This window comes from Xenopus tropicalis, chromosome 2, assembly GCF_000004195.4.
Source record: "Xenopus tropicalis strain Nigerian chromosome 2, UCB_Xtro_10.0, whole genome shotgun sequence".
NCBI lineage: Eukaryota > Metazoa > Chordata > Amphibia > Anura > Pipidae > Xenopus > Xenopus tropicalis.
In genome coordinates this window covers 9,221,161-9,241,361 of record NC_030678.2, presented here as the reverse complement: position 1 = coordinate 9,241,361, position 20,201 = coordinate 9,221,161, and the positions used below count along the sequence as shown (strand labels likewise).

At 47.0% G+C, this 20,201-nt stretch overlaps 1 protein-coding gene across 1 annotated transcript in view; it reads left to right on the top strand.

The window, feature by feature from the left end:
* Positions 1 to 5,300: 5,300 nt before the first annotated feature.
* Positions 5,301 to 20,201, top strand: part of abcg1 (ATP binding cassette subfamily G member 1) — a 61,304-nt gene continuing 46,403 nt past the window's right edge. The window contains exons 1-2 of the mRNA XM_002942136.5: positions 5,301 to 5,403; positions 11,248 to 11,485. Coding sequence (XP_002942182.2) covers positions 5,359 to 5,403; positions 11,248 to 11,485 — 283 coding nt within the window. The 5' untranslated portion in view covers positions 5,301 to 5,358. The remainder of the gene's footprint in view (positions 5,404 to 11,247; positions 11,486 to 20,201) is intronic.

Genomic DNA, 20,201 nt, shown 5'->3' with positions numbered 1-20,201 from the left:
TCTGGGAAATAACTCGGGCTGTGTGATAGCAGGTATAGTAGAGAGAGATGGTGCCTTTAGTAGCAGTGGGGGGATAATAGCCTCTGGGAAGGGACTGGGGCTGTGGGATAGCAGGTATAGTAGGGAGAGATGGTGCCTATAGTAGCAGTGGGGGGATAATAGCCTCTGGGAAGGGACTGGGGCTGTGGGATAGCAGGTATAGTAGGGAGAGATGGTGCCTATAGTAGCAGTGGGGGATAATAGCCTCTGGGAAGGGACTGGGGCTGTGGGATAGCAGGTATAGTAGGGAGAGATGGTGTCTATAGTAGCAGTGGGATAATAGCCTCTGGGAAGGAACTGGGGCTGTGGGATAGCAGGTATAGTAGGGAGAGATGGTGCCTATAGTAGCAGTGGGATAATAGCCTCTGGGAAGGGACTGGGGCTGTGGGATAGCAGGTATAGTAGGGAGAGATGGTGCCTATAGTAGCAGTGGGGGGATAATAGCCTCTGGGAAGGGACTGGGGCTGTGGGATAGCAGGTATAGTAGGGAGAGATGGTGCCTATAGTAGCAGTGGGGGGATAATAGCCTCTGGGAAGGGACTGGGGCTGTGGGATAGATGGTATAGCAGGGAGAGATGGTGCCTATAGTAGCAGTGGGATAATAGCCTCTGGGAAGGGACTGGGGCTGTGGGATAGCAGGTATAGTAGGGAGAGATGGTGCCTATAGTAACAGTGGGGGGATAATAGCCTCTGGGAAGGGACTGGGGCTGTGGGATAGCAGGTATAGTAGGGAGAGATGGTGCCTATAGTAGCAGAGGGGGGATAATAGCCTCTGGGAAGGGACTGGGGCTGTGGGATAGCAGGTATAGTAGGGAGAGATGGTGCCTATAGTAACAGTGGGGGGATAATAGCCTCTGGGAAGGGACTGGGGCTGTGGGGATAGCAGGTATAGTAGGGAGAGATGGTGCCTATAGTAGCAGTGGGGGGATAATATCCTCTGTGAAGGGACTGGGGCTGTGGGATAGCAGGTATAGTAGGGAGAGATGGTGCCTATAGTAGCAGTGGGGGGATAATAGCCTCTGGGAAATAACTCGGGCTGTGTGATAGCAGGTATTGTAGGGAGAGATGGTGCCTTTAGTAGTAGTGGGATAATAGCCTCTGGGAAGGGACTGGGGCTGTGGGATAGCAGGTATAGTAGGGAGAGATGGTGCCTATAGTAGCAGTGGGATTATAGCCTCTGGGAAGGGACTGGGGCTGTGGGATAGCAGGTATAGTAGGGAGAGATGGTGCCTATAGTAGCAGTGGGGGGATAATAGCCTCTGGGAAGGGACTGGGGCTGTGGGATAGCAGGTATAGTAGGGAGAGATGGTGCCTATAGTAGCAGTGGGATTATAGCCTCTGGGAAGGGACTGGGGCTGTGGGATAGCAGGTATAGTAGGAAGAGATGGTGCCTATAGTAGCAGTGGGGGGATAATAGCCTCTGGGAAGGGACTGGGGCTGTGGGATAGCAGGTATAGTAGGGAGAGATGGTGCCTATAGTAGCAGTGGGGGGATAATAGCCTCTGGGAAGGGACTGGGGCTGTGGGATAGATGGTATAGTAGGGAGAGATGGTGCCTATAGTAGCAGTGGCATAATAGCCTCTGGGAAGGGACTGGGGATGTGGGATAGCAGGTATAGTAGGGAGAGATGGTGCCTATAGTAGCAGTGGGATAATAGCCTCTGGGAAGGGACTGGGGCTGTGGGATAGCAGGTATAGTAGGGAGAGATGGTGCCTATGGTAGCAGTGGGGGGATAATAGCCTCTGGGAAGGGACTGGGGCTGTGGGATAGATGGTATAGTAGGGAGAAATGGTGCCTATAGTAGCAGTGGCATAATAGCCTCTGGGAAGGGACTGGGGATGTGGGATAGCAGGTATAGTAGGGAGAGATGGTGCCTATAGTAGCAGTGGGGGGATAATAGCCTCTGGGAAGGGACTGGGGCTGTGGGATAGCAGGTATAGTAGGGAGAGATGGTGCCTATAGTAGCAGTGGGGGGATAATAGCCTCTGGGAAGGGACTGGGGCTGTGGGATAGCAGGTATAGTAGGGAGAGATGGTGCCTATAGTAGCAGTGGGGGGATAATAGCCTCTGGGAAGGGACTGGGGCTGTGGGATAGCAGGTATAGTAGGGAGAGGTGGTGCCTATAGTAGCAGTGGGGGGGATAATAGCCTCTGGGAAGGGACTGGGGCTGTGGGATAGCAGGTATAGTAGGGAGAGATGGTGCCTATAGTAGCAGTGGGGGGATAATAGCCTCTGGGAAGGGACTGGGGCTGTGGGATAGCAGGTATAGTAGGGAGAGATGGTGCCTATAGTAGCAGTGGGGGGATAATAGCCTCTGGGAAGGGACTGGGGCTGTGGGATAGCAGGTATAGTAGGGAGAGATGGTGCCTATAGTAGCAGTGGGGGGATAATAGCCTCTGGGAAGGGACTGGGGCTGTGGGATAGCAGGTATAGTAGGGAGAGATGGTGCCTATAGTAGCAGTGGGGGCAGTTCTGGTGGAGGCATATGAGCTGTGGGGAGAAGTTGCCCATACAGGGGCAGTTCTGGGGAGGCATATGAGCTATGGGGAGAAGTTGCCCATACAGGGGCAGTTGTGGAGGAGGCATATGAGCTATGGGGGGAAGTTGCCCATACAGGGGCAGTTGTGGGGGAGGCATATGAGCTATGGGGAGAAGTTGCCCATACAGGGGCAGTTGTGGAGGAGGCATATGAGCTATGGGGGGAAGTTGCCCATACAGGGGCAGTTGTGGAGGAGGCATATGAGCTATGGGGGGAAGTTGCCCATACAGGGGCAGTTGTGGAGGAGGCATATGAGCTATGGGGGGAAGTTGCCCATACAGGGGCAGTTGTGGAGGAGGCATATGAGCTATGGGGAGAAGTTGCCCATACAGGGGCAGTTGTGGAGGAGGCATATGAGCTATGGGGGGAAGTTGCCCATACAGGGGCAGTTGTGGAGGAGGCATATGAGCTATGGGGGGAAGTTGCCCATACAGGGCAGTTGTGGAGGAGGCATATGAGCTATGGGGGAAGTTGCCCATACAGGGGCAGTTGTGGAGGAGGCATATGAGCTATGGGGAGAAGTTGCCCATACAGGGGCAGTTGTGGAGGAGGCATATGAGCTATGGGGGGAAGTTGCCCATACAGGGGCAGTTGTGGAGGAGGCATATGAGCTATGGGGAGAAGTTGCCCATACAGGGGCAGCTCTGGGGGAGGCATATGAGCTATGGGGAGAAGTTGCCCATACAGGGGCAGTTCTGGGGAGGCATATGAGCTATGGGGGGAAGTTGCCCATACAGGGGCAGTTGTGGGGGAGGCATATGAGCTATGGGGAGAAGTTGCCCATACAGGGGCAGTTGTGGAGGAGGCATATGAGCTATGGGGGGAAGTTGCCCATACAGGGGCAGTTGTGGGGGAGGCATATGAGCTATGGGGGGAAGTTGCCCATACAGGGGCAGTTCTGGGGAGGCATATGAGCTGGGGGAGAAGTTGCCCATACAGGGGAAGTTCTGGGGAGGCATATGAGCTGGGGGGGGAAGTTGCCCATACAGGGGCAGTTGTGGGGGAGGCATATGAGCTGTGGGGGGAAGTTGCCCATACAGGGGCAGTTGTGGGGGAGGCATATGAGCTGTGGGGAGAAGTTGCCCATACAGGGGCAGTTCTGGGGAAGTTGCCCATACAGGGGCAGTTCTGGGGAGGCATATGAGCTGTGGGGGGAAGTTGCCCATACAGGGGCAGTTGTGGGGGAGGCATATGAGCTGTGGGGGGAAGTTGCCCATACAGGGGCAGTTGTGGGGGAGGCATATGAGCTGTGGGGAGAAGTTGCCCATACAGGGGCAGTTCTGGGGAAGTTGCCCATACAGGGGCAGTTCTGGGGAGGCATATGAGCTGGGGGGGGGGGAAGTTGCCCATACAGGGGCAGTTCTGGAGAAGTTGCCCATACAGGGGCAGTTCTGGGGAGGCATATGAGCTGGGGGGAGAAGTTGCCCATACAGGGGCAGTTCTGGGGAGGCATATGAGCTGTGGGGAGAAGTTGCCCACATAGGGGCAGTTCTGGGGAGGCATATGAGCTGTGGGGAGAAGTTGCCCACATAGGGGCAGTTCTGGGGAGGCATATGAGCTGGGGGGAGAAGTTGCCCATACAGGGGCACTTCTGGGGAGGCATATGAGCTGTGGGGAGAAGTTGCCCACATAGGGGCAGTTCTGGGGAGGCATATGAGCTGTGGGGAGAAGTTGCCCACATAGGGGCAGTTCTGGGGAGGCATATGAGCTGGGGGGAGAAGTTGCCCATACAGGGGCAGTTCTGGGGAGGCATATGAGCTGTGGGGAGAAGTTGCCCATACAGGGGCAGTTCTGGGGAGGCATATGAGCTGTGGGGGGAAGTTGCCCACATAGGGGCAGTTCTGGGGAGGCATATGAGCTGTGGGGGGAAGTTGCCCATACAGGGGCAGTTCTGGGGAGGCATATGAGCTGTGGGGGGAAGTTGCCCATACAGGGGCAGTTCTGGGGAGGCATATGAGCTGTGGGGGGAAGTTGCCCATACAGGGGCAGTTCTGGGGAGGCATATGAGCTGGGGGGAGAAGTTGCCCATACAGGGGCAGTTCTGGGGAGGCATATGAGCTGTGGGGGGAAGTTGCCCACATAGGGGCAGTTCTGGGGAGGCATATGAGCTGTGGGGGGAAGTTGCCCATACAGGGGCAGTTCTGGGGAGGCATATGAGCTGTGGGGGGAAGTTGCCCATACAGGGGCAGTTCTGGGGAGGCATATGAGCTGTGGGGGGAAGTTGCCCATACAGGGGCAGTTCTGGGGAGGCATATGAGCTGGGGGGAGAAGTTGCCCATACAGGGGCAGTTCTGGGGAGGCATATGAGCTGTGGGGGGAAGTTGCCCACATAGGGGCAGTTCTGGGGAGGCATATGAGCTGTGGGGGGAAGTTGCCCACATAGGGGCAGTTCTGGGGAGGCATATGAGCTGTGGGGGGAAGTTGCCCATACAGGGGCAGTTCTGGGGAGGCATATGAGCTGTGGGGGGAAGTTGCCCATACAGGGGCAGTTCTGGGGAGGCATATGAGCTGTGGGGGGAAGTTGCCCACATAGGGGCAGTTCTGGGGAGGCATATGAGGTACAGTACATGTGCAGGGATCATATCAATAAGAGGAAAACAAGAGCACGTTTGCTGAGAGCAGTAGGGCCCGCCCCCTTCCTTCCCCTCCAGCCAATGAGGCGCGTCCCATTGCACAGAGCTGGAGCCGCTGAGCCAGGGAAACATTCAGTGCGGAGGCTTCGGAGGGAGAACAGCGATCAGCACCACCGGCCGGGACAGCGCCCTGAGCTCCCCCAGGGAATGGCCTGTCTGGCCGCAGCTTTCACTCTGGGCAACAACTCTATGGTAAGTTGGCACCTTCCCTGGCACAGCCACTGCATGGGGGCCACTATACATAATGTGCTGGCACAATGGGTTGGTAGGGTGATAGGGGCAATGGCTGGCACAATGGGATGGTAGGGTATGAGTTGGCATGTTGTTTATATGTATAGCATGACTTGTATGTTGTTTATATGTATAGCATGGCATGTTGTTTATATGTATAGCATGGCCTGTTGTTTATATGTATAGAATGGCCTGTTGTTTATATGTATAGCATGGCCTGGCATGTTGTTTATATGTATAGCATGGCCTGTTGTTTATATGTATAGAATGGCCTGTTGTTTATATGTGTAGCATGGCCTGGCATGTTGTTTGCTGGTTTGTATGGTATGGGGGGCATGTAGTTGGTGTACATGGCTTGGCACAGTGTTTGTTATTGTTAGTATTAGGGATTGGTACAGTAACTAAGTAGGCAGAGGCTAGCGACGATGGTACAACAGTGCTGCATATGGCTCTGTGTTTGTGCTGGGAATAGTCAAGGTCAGTGGGGGGGGGTTCAAATTAGTATTTACTGCTGTAACCCTGCAAGTCCTGGGAGCACTGAGAGCACAGATGTTCCTCTTCCCTTTATTACTGCAGAAATGAGTGGGGTAGGGGTTAATTTATTAAAGGGAAGGTCATGGCAACCCTGCTTATTCCAGTACAGGAAAAGTAGCCGGAATATCCAGGGCAATTAATCCCAGTATCAGTGAATTCATAGCAAACACTAACAGGTTAATGCGGATCAGGTTTAAACACACCGCACTTCAGCGGAGAGATAAAGCCAGCCCTCCTTTACCCATGACATCATCTGCCTCTGTAGCTAAAGGGTTAAACGTAGACGTTGCCTGTAACCATGCAGACAGGTCGGCTATTTCTCACTCATTTGTTTGAACCCCCCCCCCCCCCCAGGGGGAAGGCATTGCTTGTTATTCAAATGCTCAGATTTACAGTCCCCCTCGCCTGTATGTTGTATATGGCTCATTGCCTATGGACTCTAGTAACCCCACCACTTCAGCAGATTATTTTAATCCGGGGCAATTGGACCACCGGGACTGGGAATTATGCCTGTCTCTGATAAATCCCCCTATGAGGCTGGGGGGGGGGGGTCCAGAGCAAATGAAGATGCTTGGGACCCCAAAAAGAAATAGAATATCAGTGTAAATACAGTTTAGCAGCCGGGGTGCTTCAGTTGGGCATTCATTGGATCATTCATTGAGTCATAGGAAATGTCTTATATCCCCCCCCCATGAATCTGAGGGCCCCACTCCATCTACCATACCCTGTAACTGGACTGTGGGGAATATATTACTGGGACCCACCATCAGCTTATTCAGGGGGTGCCCCCTTATGCCACTGTTAATAACATCTAAATCTCAAAACCACTGGAATTATTGCATCTTTGTTTCCATTCTACCAAATGTACCTTCAGCTACTTCTGTTTCTTGGCCCAATGGGTTTAAAGCTCTTAAATACCCCTGCACCCCCTGTCCCCCCCTCTCTAGGACAAGCGCTCAGTGTTTGACCGCTAGTTACCTCGGAGCTGTGCTGAGCCGGCATTACTGGATACAGAGCGCATGTGCTGGTTCTGCTCCGTGCATCCTGCTGCCAGAATCTCAGGCTCCGCATATATATATATATATATATATATATACACCCCTGGAACTATAGCAGGGTGACTGTTACCCCAATGTTTCTATATATCTGTAACCTTGTTATGGGCTAAGGGGGCCCAGCCTGAAGGCCAGTTAGGGGGGGATTTGGGGTGAGTGCTTATTTGTGCCCTGGGTACCCCTGGAACTATAGCAGGGTGACTGTTACCCCAATGTTTCTATATATCTATAACCTTGTTATGGGCTAAGGGGGCCCAGCCTGAAGGCCAGTTAGGGGGGGATTTGGGGTGAGTGCTTATTTGTGCCCTGGGTACCCCTGGAACTATAGCAGGGTGACTGTTACCCAAATGTTTTTATATATCTGTAACCTTGTTATGGGCTAAGGGGGCCCAGCCTGAAGGCCAGTTAGGGGGGAATTTGGGGTGAGTGCTTATTTGTGCCCTGGGTACCCCTGGAACTATAGCAGGGTGACTGTTACCCCAATGTTTCTATATATCTGTAACCTTGTTATGGTTTAAGGGGGCCCAGCCTGAAGGCCAGTTAGGGGGGGATTTGGGGTGAGTGCTTATTTGTGCCCTGGGTACCCCTGGAACTATAGCAGGGTGACTGTTACCCCAATGTTTCTATATATCTGTAACCTTGTTATGGGCTAAGGGGGCCCAGCCTGAAGGCCAGTTAGGGGGGGATTTGGGGTGAGTGCTTATTTGTGCCCTGGGTACCCCTGGAACTATAGCAGGGTGACTGTTACCCCAATGTTTCTATATATCTGTAACCTTGTTATGGGCTAAGGGGGCCCAGCCTGAAGGCCAGTTAGGGGGGGATTTGGGGTGAGTGCTTATTTGTGCCCTGGGTACCCCTGGAACTATAGCAGGGTGACTGTTACCCCAATGTTTCTATATATCTGTAACCTTGTTATGGGCTAAGGGGGCCCAGCCTGAAGGCCAGTTAGGGGGGATTTGGGGTGAGTGCTTATTTGTGCCCTGGGTACCCCTGGAACTATAGCAGGGTGACTGTTACCCCAATGTTTCTATATATCTGTAACCTTGTTATGGGCTAAGGGGGCCCAGCCTGAAGGCCAGTTAGGGGGGGATTTGGGGTGAGTGCTTATTTGTGCCCTGGGTACCCCTGGAACTATAGCAGGGTGACTGTTACCCCAATGTTTCTATATATCTGTAACCTTGTTATGGGCTAAGGGGGCTCTAGGCCCATAATGGAAGGAAAAGGCTAGGATGGCATTATGAAAGCTACATGACATCATTTGTTCTATCTTCCTTTTGGCTGGGAGAGAAAAACAACTGTAGGTGTGAATTCTCTCTGCTACCTGGCTGCCAGCGAGACAAGGAATAAAAGAGTGGGGTTGAAAATAAAATCTATTAAGCACTTGCCTGGTCAATATCATGCAGTACATTTGGCTCATCATCCTGAGAGGCTAAACACAAAGTAGCGCAGTTATTACCCTATAGGAAACGAGAGCTGTTCTGCTTTCACGCCAGATCGTTCCAGAGCGGCCGCAAAAGCTTCTTTTTGGCAGATATTTGTCTTTGCTTTTATGGCAGTCTGGGAAATAGCTTCCATGCCGGAGAGGGTACAAATCATTCCTGGAAACAGCGAGAGGTTAACTCCTTTTGTTCTTGGGTTCTTGAGTTGTTATCCGTGCAATTTCTCAATAAATGAGCCATTTGGAAATGTAGGAGAACAAGTAAACCTTTGAGTGCTAGAGGGTGCTGGGAGTTGTAGTCCAACAAATGCAGGTCAGTATTTGGGCTTATCATTGTGCCGAGGCTTAGGGGTGCCCTACAGGTACTGTTTTATTATTACAGAGAAAAGGGAATCATTTAACCATTAAATAAACCCAATAGGGCTGTTCTGCCCCAATAAGGGGTAATTATATCTTAGTTGGGATCAAGTACAGGTACTGTTTTATTATTACAGAGAAAAGGGAATCATTTAACCAATAAATAAACCCAATAGGGCTGTTCTGCCCCCAATAAGGGGTAATTATATCTTAGTTGGGATCAAGTACAGGTACTGTTTTATTATTACAGAGAAAAGGGAATCATTTAACCATGAAATAAACCCAATAGGGCTGTTCTGCCCCAATAAGGGGTAATTATATCTTAGTTGGGATCAAGTACAGGTACTGTTTTATTATTACAGAGAAAAGGGAATCATTTAACCATTAAATAAACCCAATAGGGCTGTTCTGCCCCCAATAAGGGGTAATTATATCTTAGTTGGGATCAAGTACAGGTACTGTTTTATTATTACAGAGAAAAGGGAATCATTTAACCATTAAATAAACCCAATAGGGCTGTTCTGCCCCCAATAAGGGGTAATTATACCTTAGTTGGGATCAAGTACAGGTACTGTTTTATTATTACAGAGAAAAGGGAATCATTTAACCATTAAATAAACCCAATAGGGCTGTTCTGCCCCCAATAAGGGGTAATTATATCTTAGTTGGGATCAAGTACAGGTACTGTTTTATTATTACAGAGAAAAGGGAATCATTTTTAAAAATGTGAATTACTTGATTAAAATGGAGTCTATGGGAGATGGCCTTTCTGTAATTCGGAACTTTCTGGATAATGGGTTCCCAGATAAGGGGCCCAATACCTGTACAAGTAAAATCCATTTTGCAGGCAGGTCGCTCTGTATTTCTTGAATAATAAACAAAATAGGGCAGCGATCCAAGTGCATACATTCAAGTGCTGCTATATTTGGCTACACTCGCAGCCTATAGCGACTGCCAAGATGCACCGGGTGCCACGGAGCCGACATGTACAACTTCAGCTCGGGAACAGCGTGTTCTAGACTCTCAAGAGCCGAGGGGTGCGGGGATAGGGGAAGGGTAACCTGTTGCATTCTTCAGTTCCTCAGGGACTTTAGACTAAATGTATTGATTACAGTGGGCCTCATTAGGAGTTTTTGGCTCCATTGGAAATATTGACTTTTTTAAGGTCTGCTGGGTGGGGCGGTGTCTGCTGCTTCTGTGGCCGGTGTCACTTATAGACATAAGGGCTTGTTTTTGAGCATATTGGTTGCACCCATATTAGTAAACGAGCCCCTAAACGTATTGGGTAGCGCTAACGCAGAACTGCCATAACCGCATAATGTACCAAGGCTTTTTTGAATGGTTAATGGGTTGGTCACCTTTGAGTTAATTTTTAGTAAGATGTAGAGAGTGATATTCTGAGACGATTTGCAATTGGTCTTCATTTTTTATTATTTGTCGTCTCTTAATTGCTTAAATTTTTGTTCAGCAGCTCTTCAGTTTGGCGTTTCAGCAGCTATCTGGTTGCTAGGGTCCAAGTTGCACTGATTGGATTAAAGGGATTGGTTTGAATCTGGTACACCCAATAGGAGAGGACTTAATTTGAAAAATAAGTTATAAAAAAAGTCACAAAAAAATGATGAAAAATAGAGAATGAAGACCAATAGAAAAGTTGCTTAGAATAGCCCATTTTACAACATAACTTAAAGGTGTATAGGTTTCATTTATAATAGCTTAGGTGCATCCAAATCATGGCACCTTGACTACTAGACTACTATGTCTGCCTATGGTGCCCAGCTAGTGCTGGAAGTAAAGGTCCCCATACACGGGCCGATTCTAGCTGCCGATATGGGTCCCTTAGACTGATTCGGCAGCTTATTGGCCCGTGTAGGGGCACTACCGATGGGCCTGCCCGACCCATATCTGGCCTGAAATCGGGCAGGTTAAAAAATTTAGTCGGATCGGGGACCGCATTGGCTCCCCGGACCGACTTTGCCTATAGCTGTAGGTGGGGATATCGGGAGAAGATCCGCACGCTTGGCAACATCGCCAAGTGAGCGGATCTGAAGGTGTATGGGCACCTTAAGGCTGCTGCCTTAGGGCTAAGACACATGAAGCTACTTAGTAGCAGCTACTTGCCACGGCTACTAAATGCCAGAAAATCCCCTGCCATAGACAATACTGTGAATTGCTAAAACAGAGAAACAATTATCAGTAAGTGATCAGCATTGTCTGTTTTTTAGTAGACGTGACATGTAGCTGCTACTAAGTAGCTCCATGTGTGTTCGCCCTAAGACAGTCAGGTAGTGTTGTTGGGTTGGAGTAGCCCCAAACACAGCACAGAAAGCAGCAGAGCATCATCCCCTGGATATCAGATCCTGCAGATGGTACTGCTACACTATCAGTATCGCTTATAATCCCTGCCTATCTCTTGATTTTCAGAACCCCCCTGCAGTGATGATGGCGGATCCAAAATCGGTCTGTGTGTCTTTGGATGAAGTGGTGTCCAACTGCGCCGGGACTCAGGAGACTCCGCTGCTTAATGGCCACTTAAAGAAGGTGGATAACACCCTAACTGAAGCCCAGCGCTTCTCCTCTCTTCCCAGGAGGCCAGCGGTGAACATTGAATTCAAGGACCTTTCATTTTCTATCCCAGAAGGTCCATGGTGGAAGAAGAAAGGTAATTATTTGCACAACGTGCTGTTGGGGGTGGTGTTTAGTCCAGTTTGCTGCATTCAGTATGTATGTATGTATGTATATCTTTATTTATAAAGTGCTACTTATGTACCCAGCACTGTACAGTAGGATACATTAATACAAACAGGGGGTTATTAAGATAATAATAGATAAATACACAGTATAGCGATAAATACAAATAAATACAAATAAATACAGTTGCAACAAGTCAAGAGTCAAAGACACAAGAGGATGGAGGTCCCTGCCCCGTAGAGCTTACAATCTATATGACTCAGTATTCCAGTTCTTTGAAGTCTTTTGGAAAGAATGTATCGAGGGCTTTATGGAAATACAGATAATTATGAGAAGGTTGACAAAGGCATGGAATATTTCAGTTTTAGCCCAGTGGCATAGATGTTACTGGGCCCCACAGAAAATTCAATTTAGGGCTACGTTGACCAGTTCTCCCAAGATATATTGAATTTGCTCATTAATAGTGATGAGTGAATTTTTTTCGCCAGGCATGGATTTGCAGCGAATTTCCACATTTTGCCATTGGCGAATAGTTTTGCGAAAATTCCGTAAAAATCTGCCACGGGAAAATTCGTCTCGCATAAAAAAAAATCATGGTCACGTCAAATTAGGCGCAGTCGTGTCAAAATTGGGTGTGGTTGCGGCAAAAAAGATGCGGACGACAAAAAAATTGCGTGTCAAATGAGTTTTGCGAATTTTCTTGCCGAGTTTTATGGTATAGCGAAATGGAACAGATTTGCTCATTACTACTCATTAATTAGGGTCTTACTGGGGCCTCTGCACTTCTGTCCCCTCTGTAACCACAGGGTCTGGTTTCTCTGAAGTTAAGCCCCTGATTTGGACCCCATGATGCATATTCACTGATGGAGAAAAACCATGGATAGAGCCAACCTGTAGCCAATCAAAAGCCTTGTTGGATTATTATTTGGAAAACTGCTCACACAGTGCAGTCCGTGCACATTGATCAACAGAGTAGGAGAGAGGTACCCCCCTTAGTTCTGCCATAAAAATGTCCAATGTACATGTAATACATCTATAAGAAAACTGGTTACAATATAAAAGAACAGAAGCCACAGAGAGTGAATGCAAATCGTGACTGCCGCCATAGGACATTTGCTTGCCCCTGCTAATTGTGCGCTCTGGATTCCTCCAGGGTTATTTATTCTGTTGTGCATTATGAACCTGTTCTTCCAAGAAATAACTGAATAGACAAATGCTGATCGGCGCCCCAGGAGGAAACCTTTTGCATTAATTGCTAGCTTTAATTATTATAGGCACTTGCTGCTATCTGAAATAATGGTGTTTCTGTACAGGTAGGATCTGTGCCCTTTCCTTGTTAAAGGGAAACTACACCCCCAGAATGAATACGTAACCAACAGATTAAAGAATCTTCCCAAACTGGAATATATAAATCAGTAAATATTGCCCTTTTACATCCTTTCCCTTGAGCCGCCATTTAGTGATGGGCTGTGTGCTCCCTCAGAGATCAGCTGACAGGAAGTGATGCAGCGCTAACTGTAACAGGAAGTAGTGTGGGAGCAAAAGGCAGAACTCTGCCCATTCATTGGCTGATGGGGCCTAGCATGTATGTGTGCCTTGGCTTGTTTGTGTGCACTGTGACTCCTATGATCCCAGGGGGCGGCCCTTAGTACATAAAATGGCAGTTTCCTATTTAGGATTACCCAATGGCACATACTGCTAAATAAGTATATTTATATGAAAATGGTTTATTTAGATGAAGCAGGGTTTTATATATGAACTGTTTATGCAATATATTTTATAGGAGACCTACATTGTTTGGGGGTAACATAGTAAAATAGTAACATAGTAAGCTGGGTTGAAAAAAGACATATGTCCATCACGTTCAACCATAATGCCTATATATAACCTGCCTAACTGCTAGCTGATCCAGAGGAAGGCAAAAAATCCCATCTGAAGCCTCTCTAATTTGCCCCAGAGGGGAATAGTAGGTATAGTTACCTACTTAGCAGTGGGCCCCAATCGCTGCTTTCTGGTGACAGGGCAGGAGGGGTGTTACTATATTATGTGTGCCCCCTGGTACCTCAGACTACTAAGTGGCAGCTGGACAGCCATGTGCCTTCCCCTACTGGTTACAGCCAGTGCTTTTAGCAGTCAACGATTGAAATGTAAATTACAGAGCTGCCATCGGATCGTATTAAACCAGTCGGTGGCTGAACTGAGGCTTAACTGCTAATCCGGCTAAGCATAGGCTTCTCCCTGTTGATTGCTACCTGCAGACTTGTAATGGGGAAATGATTCATGAATAATAACATCCAGTGTACATGTAAGTGGGCACGACATGTGTCCAGCAATGGGGGAAAATTATACATTGGTATAGCAGTGAGACATCTCTGACCTGAAGCTTGGGTTTTGATGGCATCTTAATCAATAGGGATGCCAATGCCTGAGTCTGACCTGAAGCTTGGGTTTTAATGGCATCTTAATCAATAGGGATGCCAATGCCTGAGTCTGACCTGAAGCTTGGATTTTGATGCCAACTTAATCAATAGGGATGGCAATGCCTGAGTCTGACCTGAAGCTTGGATTTTGATGGCAACTTAATCAATAGGGATGCCAATGCCTGAGTCTGACCTGAAGCTTGGATTTTGATGGCAACTTAATCAATAGGGATGCCAATGCCTGAGTCTGACCTGAAGCTTGGGTTTTGATGCCAACTTAATCAATAGGGATGCCAATGCCTGAGTCTGACCTGAAGCTTGGATTTTGATGGCAATTTAATCAGTAGGGATGCCAATGCCTGAGTCTGACCTGAAGCTTGGGTTTTGATGGCAACTTAATCAATAGGGATGCCAATGCCTGAGTCTGACCTGAAGCTTGGATTTTGATGGCAATTTAATCAGTAGGGATGCCAATGCCTGAGTCTGACCTGAAGCTTGGGTTTTGATGGCAACTTAATCAATAGGGATGCCAATGCCTGAGTCTAGCCTGAAGCTTGGATTTTGATGGCAATTTAATCAATAGGGATGCCAATGCCTGAGTCTAACCTGAAGCTTGGATTTTGATGCCAACTTAATCAATAGGGATGCCAATGCCTGAGTCTAACCTGAAGCTTGGATTTTGATGCCAACTTAACCAATAGGGATGCCAATGCCTGAGTCTGACCTGAAGCTTGGGTTTTGATAGCAATTTAACCAATAGGGATGCCAATGCCTGAGTCTGACCTGAAGCTTGGGTTTTGATAGCAATTTAACCAATAGGGATGCCAATGCCTGAGTCTGACCTGAAGCTTGGATTTTGATGGCAACTTAACCAATAGGGATGCCAATGCCCGAGTCTGACCTGAAGCTTGGGTTTTGATAGCAATTTAACCAATAGGGATGCCAATGCCTGAGTCTGACCTGAAGCTTGGGTTTTGATGCCAACTTAACCAATAGGGATGCCAATGCCTGAGTCTGACCTGAAGCTTGGGTTTTGATAGCAATTTAACCAATAGGGATGCCAATGCCTGAGTCTGTCCTGAAGCTTGGGTTTTGATGCCAACTTAACCAATAGGGATGCCAATGCCTGAGTTTGACCTGAAGCTTGGGTTTTGATGGCAACTTAACCAATAGGGATGCCAATGCCTGAGTCTGACCTGAAGCTTGGGTTTTGATGGCAACTTAATCAATAGGCATGCCAATGCCTGAGTCTGACCTGAAGCTTGGGTTTTGATAGCAATGTAACCAATAGGGATGCCAATGCCTGAGTCTGACCTGAAGCTTGGGTTTTGATAGCAATTTAACCAATAGGGATGCCAATGCCTGAGTCTGACCTGAAGCTTGGATTTTGAAATATATCCCTTGCAGATGCCACCCCACTCAAACCGCAGCACCCACGCTCTTCAATATGGCCCAACTCCTGTGTACCTGGTATAAAAGAGGTTAGTACGGCCACCAGGTCTGGCTGCTTGATTTCCAATCACTAGTGGCAATCACTGACCAGGAACATGTGCCCTTGAATCAAATTATAGCAGTAAACCCCACTATTTTATGCTTCTTTTACTACCAAGTACAGGGAAGAACATGGCCGTATAGAGTAATGTGGGTTGTGTGGTACAGGAGAGGTGCCTCTTCAGGGGGTCCCAATCTAGAAGATATAATTAGATATGACTTACCCTCTTAAGTTGCACAGAAGAGATGGGAAGAGTGAGCTCAAGTCTGGACTGGGATTCAAAATAGGCCCAAACAGCCCCCACCAGCCCAATATATAGTGACTGTCTTTGGCAGTGATCCCCAACCAGTGGCTCGGGGGGCAACATGTTTCTCTCCAACCCCTTGGATGTTGCTCTCAGTGCCCCCAAACCAGGGAGTTATTTTTGATATTTGACTTGGGGGCAAGTTTTGGTTGAATAAAAACAAGACATACTACCAAACAAAGCCCCCTGTAAGCTGATAGGGTGCATAGAGCAGTGATCCCCAACCAGTGGCAAACCCCTTGGATGTTGCTCCCAGAGCAGGTTTTATTTTTAAATTCCTGACTTGAGGGCAAGTTTTGGTTGAATAAAAACAAGATTTCCTACCAAATAAAGCCCCTGTAAGCTGATAGGGTGCATAGAGGCCCCTAATAGCCAATCACAGCCCTTATTTGGCTCCTCCATGAACTTTTATGGTGCTTGTGTTGCTCCCCAAGTCTTTTTACATGTGACTGTGGCTCAGGAGTAAGAAAGGTTGGGGATGGCACCTTAGAGTAGCCCCACTGGCCAGAACCTACAGATTGCCAGTCCAGGCCTGAATGACCTCCATGTAACCGCACATTCATTCTTGATATTAAGGGACTTCAACAGAGAATTCAGTTCAGAAATGAAAGCCTACACTGAATAACTGCCCCATTATTTCCCCACACTGTGAGCAGTGATGAGTTGGAGTCAGTAGAACGGGAAAAGATCTGAGGGTTCCTGCCAAGTAGAAGTGAATACACCACAAAGGGCTTAAGCTTTCTATCTGGCCAGACTTTAATATTTCTGAGTTTGATATAATGAGAAAGTTGAATGGGAAGCGCACTATCCAATATTGTGTTCCCTGATTGGCTCCGACCGCTTTGGTATTTTTAGCAGTCTGCAAGGTACTAAAGTGTTGAGCCAGTACTGAGATTGCGGAATGGAAAAGCTCTTATCCGCGGAAGTATAGGAGCCGGCATTGATTGTGGCAGGTACCAGTGCTCTTGGTCTAGGCTCTCCGCAGACTAGAGGCGTTACGTTCCTGTTAGGGTAATGGCACAGGGCGGTACTCCAAGGTGGTACCAAAGTGCCCCAAGCACATGTCAATACACTTGAATGTAAATTTCCTGACAGGGGTGTGTGTAAGCCAATAGGAGCTTAGGAAAGTGTAGCGATGGTCTTATATTCACCGACTGGTTTACATTCAACTCTATAAGGGTCACTATGGAGCCACATTTTCAAAAAAACATGGGAAACTCCACCCAAACACAACTTAAGCTTTTTGAAACATAATTTCAAGCAACTTTGCAATATACATCAATTAAAAGATATGCAGCCTTTTCATGATGTGTAATGTAATAATATGAATTGGAACAGTTCACTAAGCCCCGCCCCCTGTTCCCCAAGCCCCTCCCCCTGTTCCCCTGCTGATCTGGCTGACTACTTTGTGACTCAAATAAAAAGTAACAGTAGTCGCCTGTCCCTGAGCCTGCATCCTCCCAATCCCACAATTCCCTGCTGCACACGTGATGCCAATAAGGAAAGGAATATCCCAGTGCAATGCATTGTGGGTTATGTAGTTCCTGCATGCTGTCTGTAAGCTGTGGGGAAGTTGTTACAATGTGTAACATCAGTGTTTTAGTCCCTCCTCCCCTGCCAGGATTACAAATGATGCAGAAAGAGTAGAACCGTTTTGCAGATGGATTTCAGCATATAAACATGGGATTTATTCCTACTGTTTGAAGGAACAGATTACAGGGATAGGGATATTAGGGGTCTCTGTGTTGTGTGGGGCTCTTTAACACGTTTTGGTTACCCTTTAATTGCATATTGATATATAATATTGCATTTCTAGGGGACATACGTTTGTTGGATTAATTGCCACTGAGTCGGTATGGCAGCTCCCACTAATATTATATATTAGAGAAATTTCTGGTAGGTGCAAGCGCAAAGTTAAAACTGGAATTAAATCTATTAATTCAATGATAACAGTACAAAGATTCCTACCTAATAATAATGGATTATGCTGCATGCTGGGAAAGAATAGTACATTGACATGGTCATTTGTTTCAATATTTTTGCACTCTGTCCAGCATAGTGAATGAGCCCCCACATTTCACTGTGTATTTTTTTAATGTGTATCGCCATTGAAGAGATCAGCTGCTTTCCATAGCATAGCACCGAAATATACACAGGGCCATATCAGTAGGGCTGCTGTACCGAAGAATGCCTACAGCAGCTCCATTTAACATGAGAAGCATGCAAACTAACTGATTCATCTCAGTGATACGCTGCTTTAAATAAAAACCAGTTCGCTCGGTTTTACAGAGACAAGTGAATAAACCCTTCTACTGTGCTCTGTAGTTTATTTTTGTAAGGTGACACGTTTGATGCATGTTTATGTTTTGCATAAGAAAACAGTTTTACAGTGTTATACAGGTATGGGACCCATTGTGCAGAATGCCCGGGACCTGGGTCTTTCCGTAATTCGGATCTCCTGCCTTAAATAAATTAAACATTAAATAAACCCAATAGGGCTGTTCTGCCCCCAATAAGGGGTAATTATATCTTAGTTGGGATCAAGTACAGGTACTGTTTTATTATTACAGAGAAAAGGGAATCATTTAACCATTAAATAAACCCAATAGGGCTGTTCTGCCCCAATAAGGGGTAATTATATCTTAGTTGGGATCAAGTACAGGTACTGTTTTATTATTACAGAGAAAAGGGAATCATTTAACCATTAAATAAACCCAATAGGGCTGTTCTGCCCCCAATAAGGGGTAATTATATCTTAGTTGGGATCAAGTACAGGTACTGTTTTATTATTACAGAGAAAAGGGAATCATTTAACCATTAAATAAACCCAATAGGGCTGTTCTACCCCCAATAAGGGGTAATTATATCTTAGTTGGGATCAAGTACAGGTACTGTTTTATTATTACAGAGAAAAGGGAATCATTTAACCATTAAATAAACCCAATAGGGCTGTTCTGCCTCAATAAGGGGTAATTATATCTTAGTTGGGATCAAGTACAGGTAATGTTTTATTATTGCAGAGAAAAGGGAATCATTTAACCATGAAATAAACCCAATAGGGCTGTTCTGCCCCCAATAAGGGGTAATTATATCTTAGTTGGGATCAAGTACGGGTACTGTTTTATTATTACAGAGAAAAGGGAATCATTTAACCATTAAATAAACCCAATAGGGCTGTTCTGCCCCCAATAAGGGGTAATTATATCTTAGTTGGGATCAAGTACAGGTACTGTTTTATTATTACAGAGAAAAGGGAATCATTTAACCATTAAATAAACCCAATAGGGCTGTTCTGCCCCAATAAGGGGTAATTATATCTTAGTTGGGATCAAGTACAGGTACTGTTTTATTATTACAGAGAAAAGGAATCATTTTTAAAAATGTGAATTATTTGATTAAAATGGAGCCTATGGAAGATGGCCTTTCCGTAATTTCTGGTTAAGGGGTTTGATACCTGTAGTAAGATCCCTAATGATCTTATGGCTGGGACAAGACCATAACACCACATATCTGCACTGACCCCCCCCAACCTGTGGCCCTTTGCTAAAAAAAATTCAACTTCCCTTGACCAGGGGGGAGGGGCAACAGAGGATCTGTGAACTTTCTAATGATCTGATTGGCTATATGTATTTATGACACATTTCCAATATACACACCACTTCCTGTTCTGCAGAGCTGGGATATTAAAACATTGAACAACCCAATAAAAGCTTTGGATCTGTATAGACATGTAGATATTTCAGTACATAAGAGCAGCAGGGGATACAGATTAATGGATCACCTTAATTTACCTCTGAGACACTAGGGCCCAGGTCAGCTCCATGATACTGTATTATCAGCTGATAAACCCTTAAGCTTGATCATCCATAGATACTTTGCTGGATTTGTTTCAGTACAGTTCATAGGGTTACCCTAGCATCTCCATGTAACATTTGTGGCATTTAAAAACCTTAATACTGTAAAAAAAAAACAATTTGATTTGGGTATTTATTAATATCCCAAAGTGCCTAATGCTAACTCCACCGTGTGTTCTTACCATTCATTCTGGCAATTAGATGAATCTCATGGGAGTTTTTATTCACCTGAGAATCTTATTGCTGTCTAGCTGGAACACTAAGAGTAATTATAACCTAATATATAGCCTATGCTATACCTGCTATCCCACAGCCCCAGTCCCTTCCCAGAGGCTATTATCCCCCCACTGCTACTATAGGCACCATCTCTCCCTACTATACCTGCTATCCCACAGCCCCAGTCCCTTCCCAGAGGCTATTATCCCCCCACTGCTACTATAGGCACCATCTCTCCCTACTATACCTGCTATCCCACAGCCCCAGTCCCTTCTGAGAGGCTATTATCCCCCCACTGCTACTATAGGCACCATCTCTCCCTACTATACCTGCTATCCCACAGCCCCAGTCCCTTCCCAGAGGCTATTATCCCCCCACTGCTACTATAGGCACCATCTCTC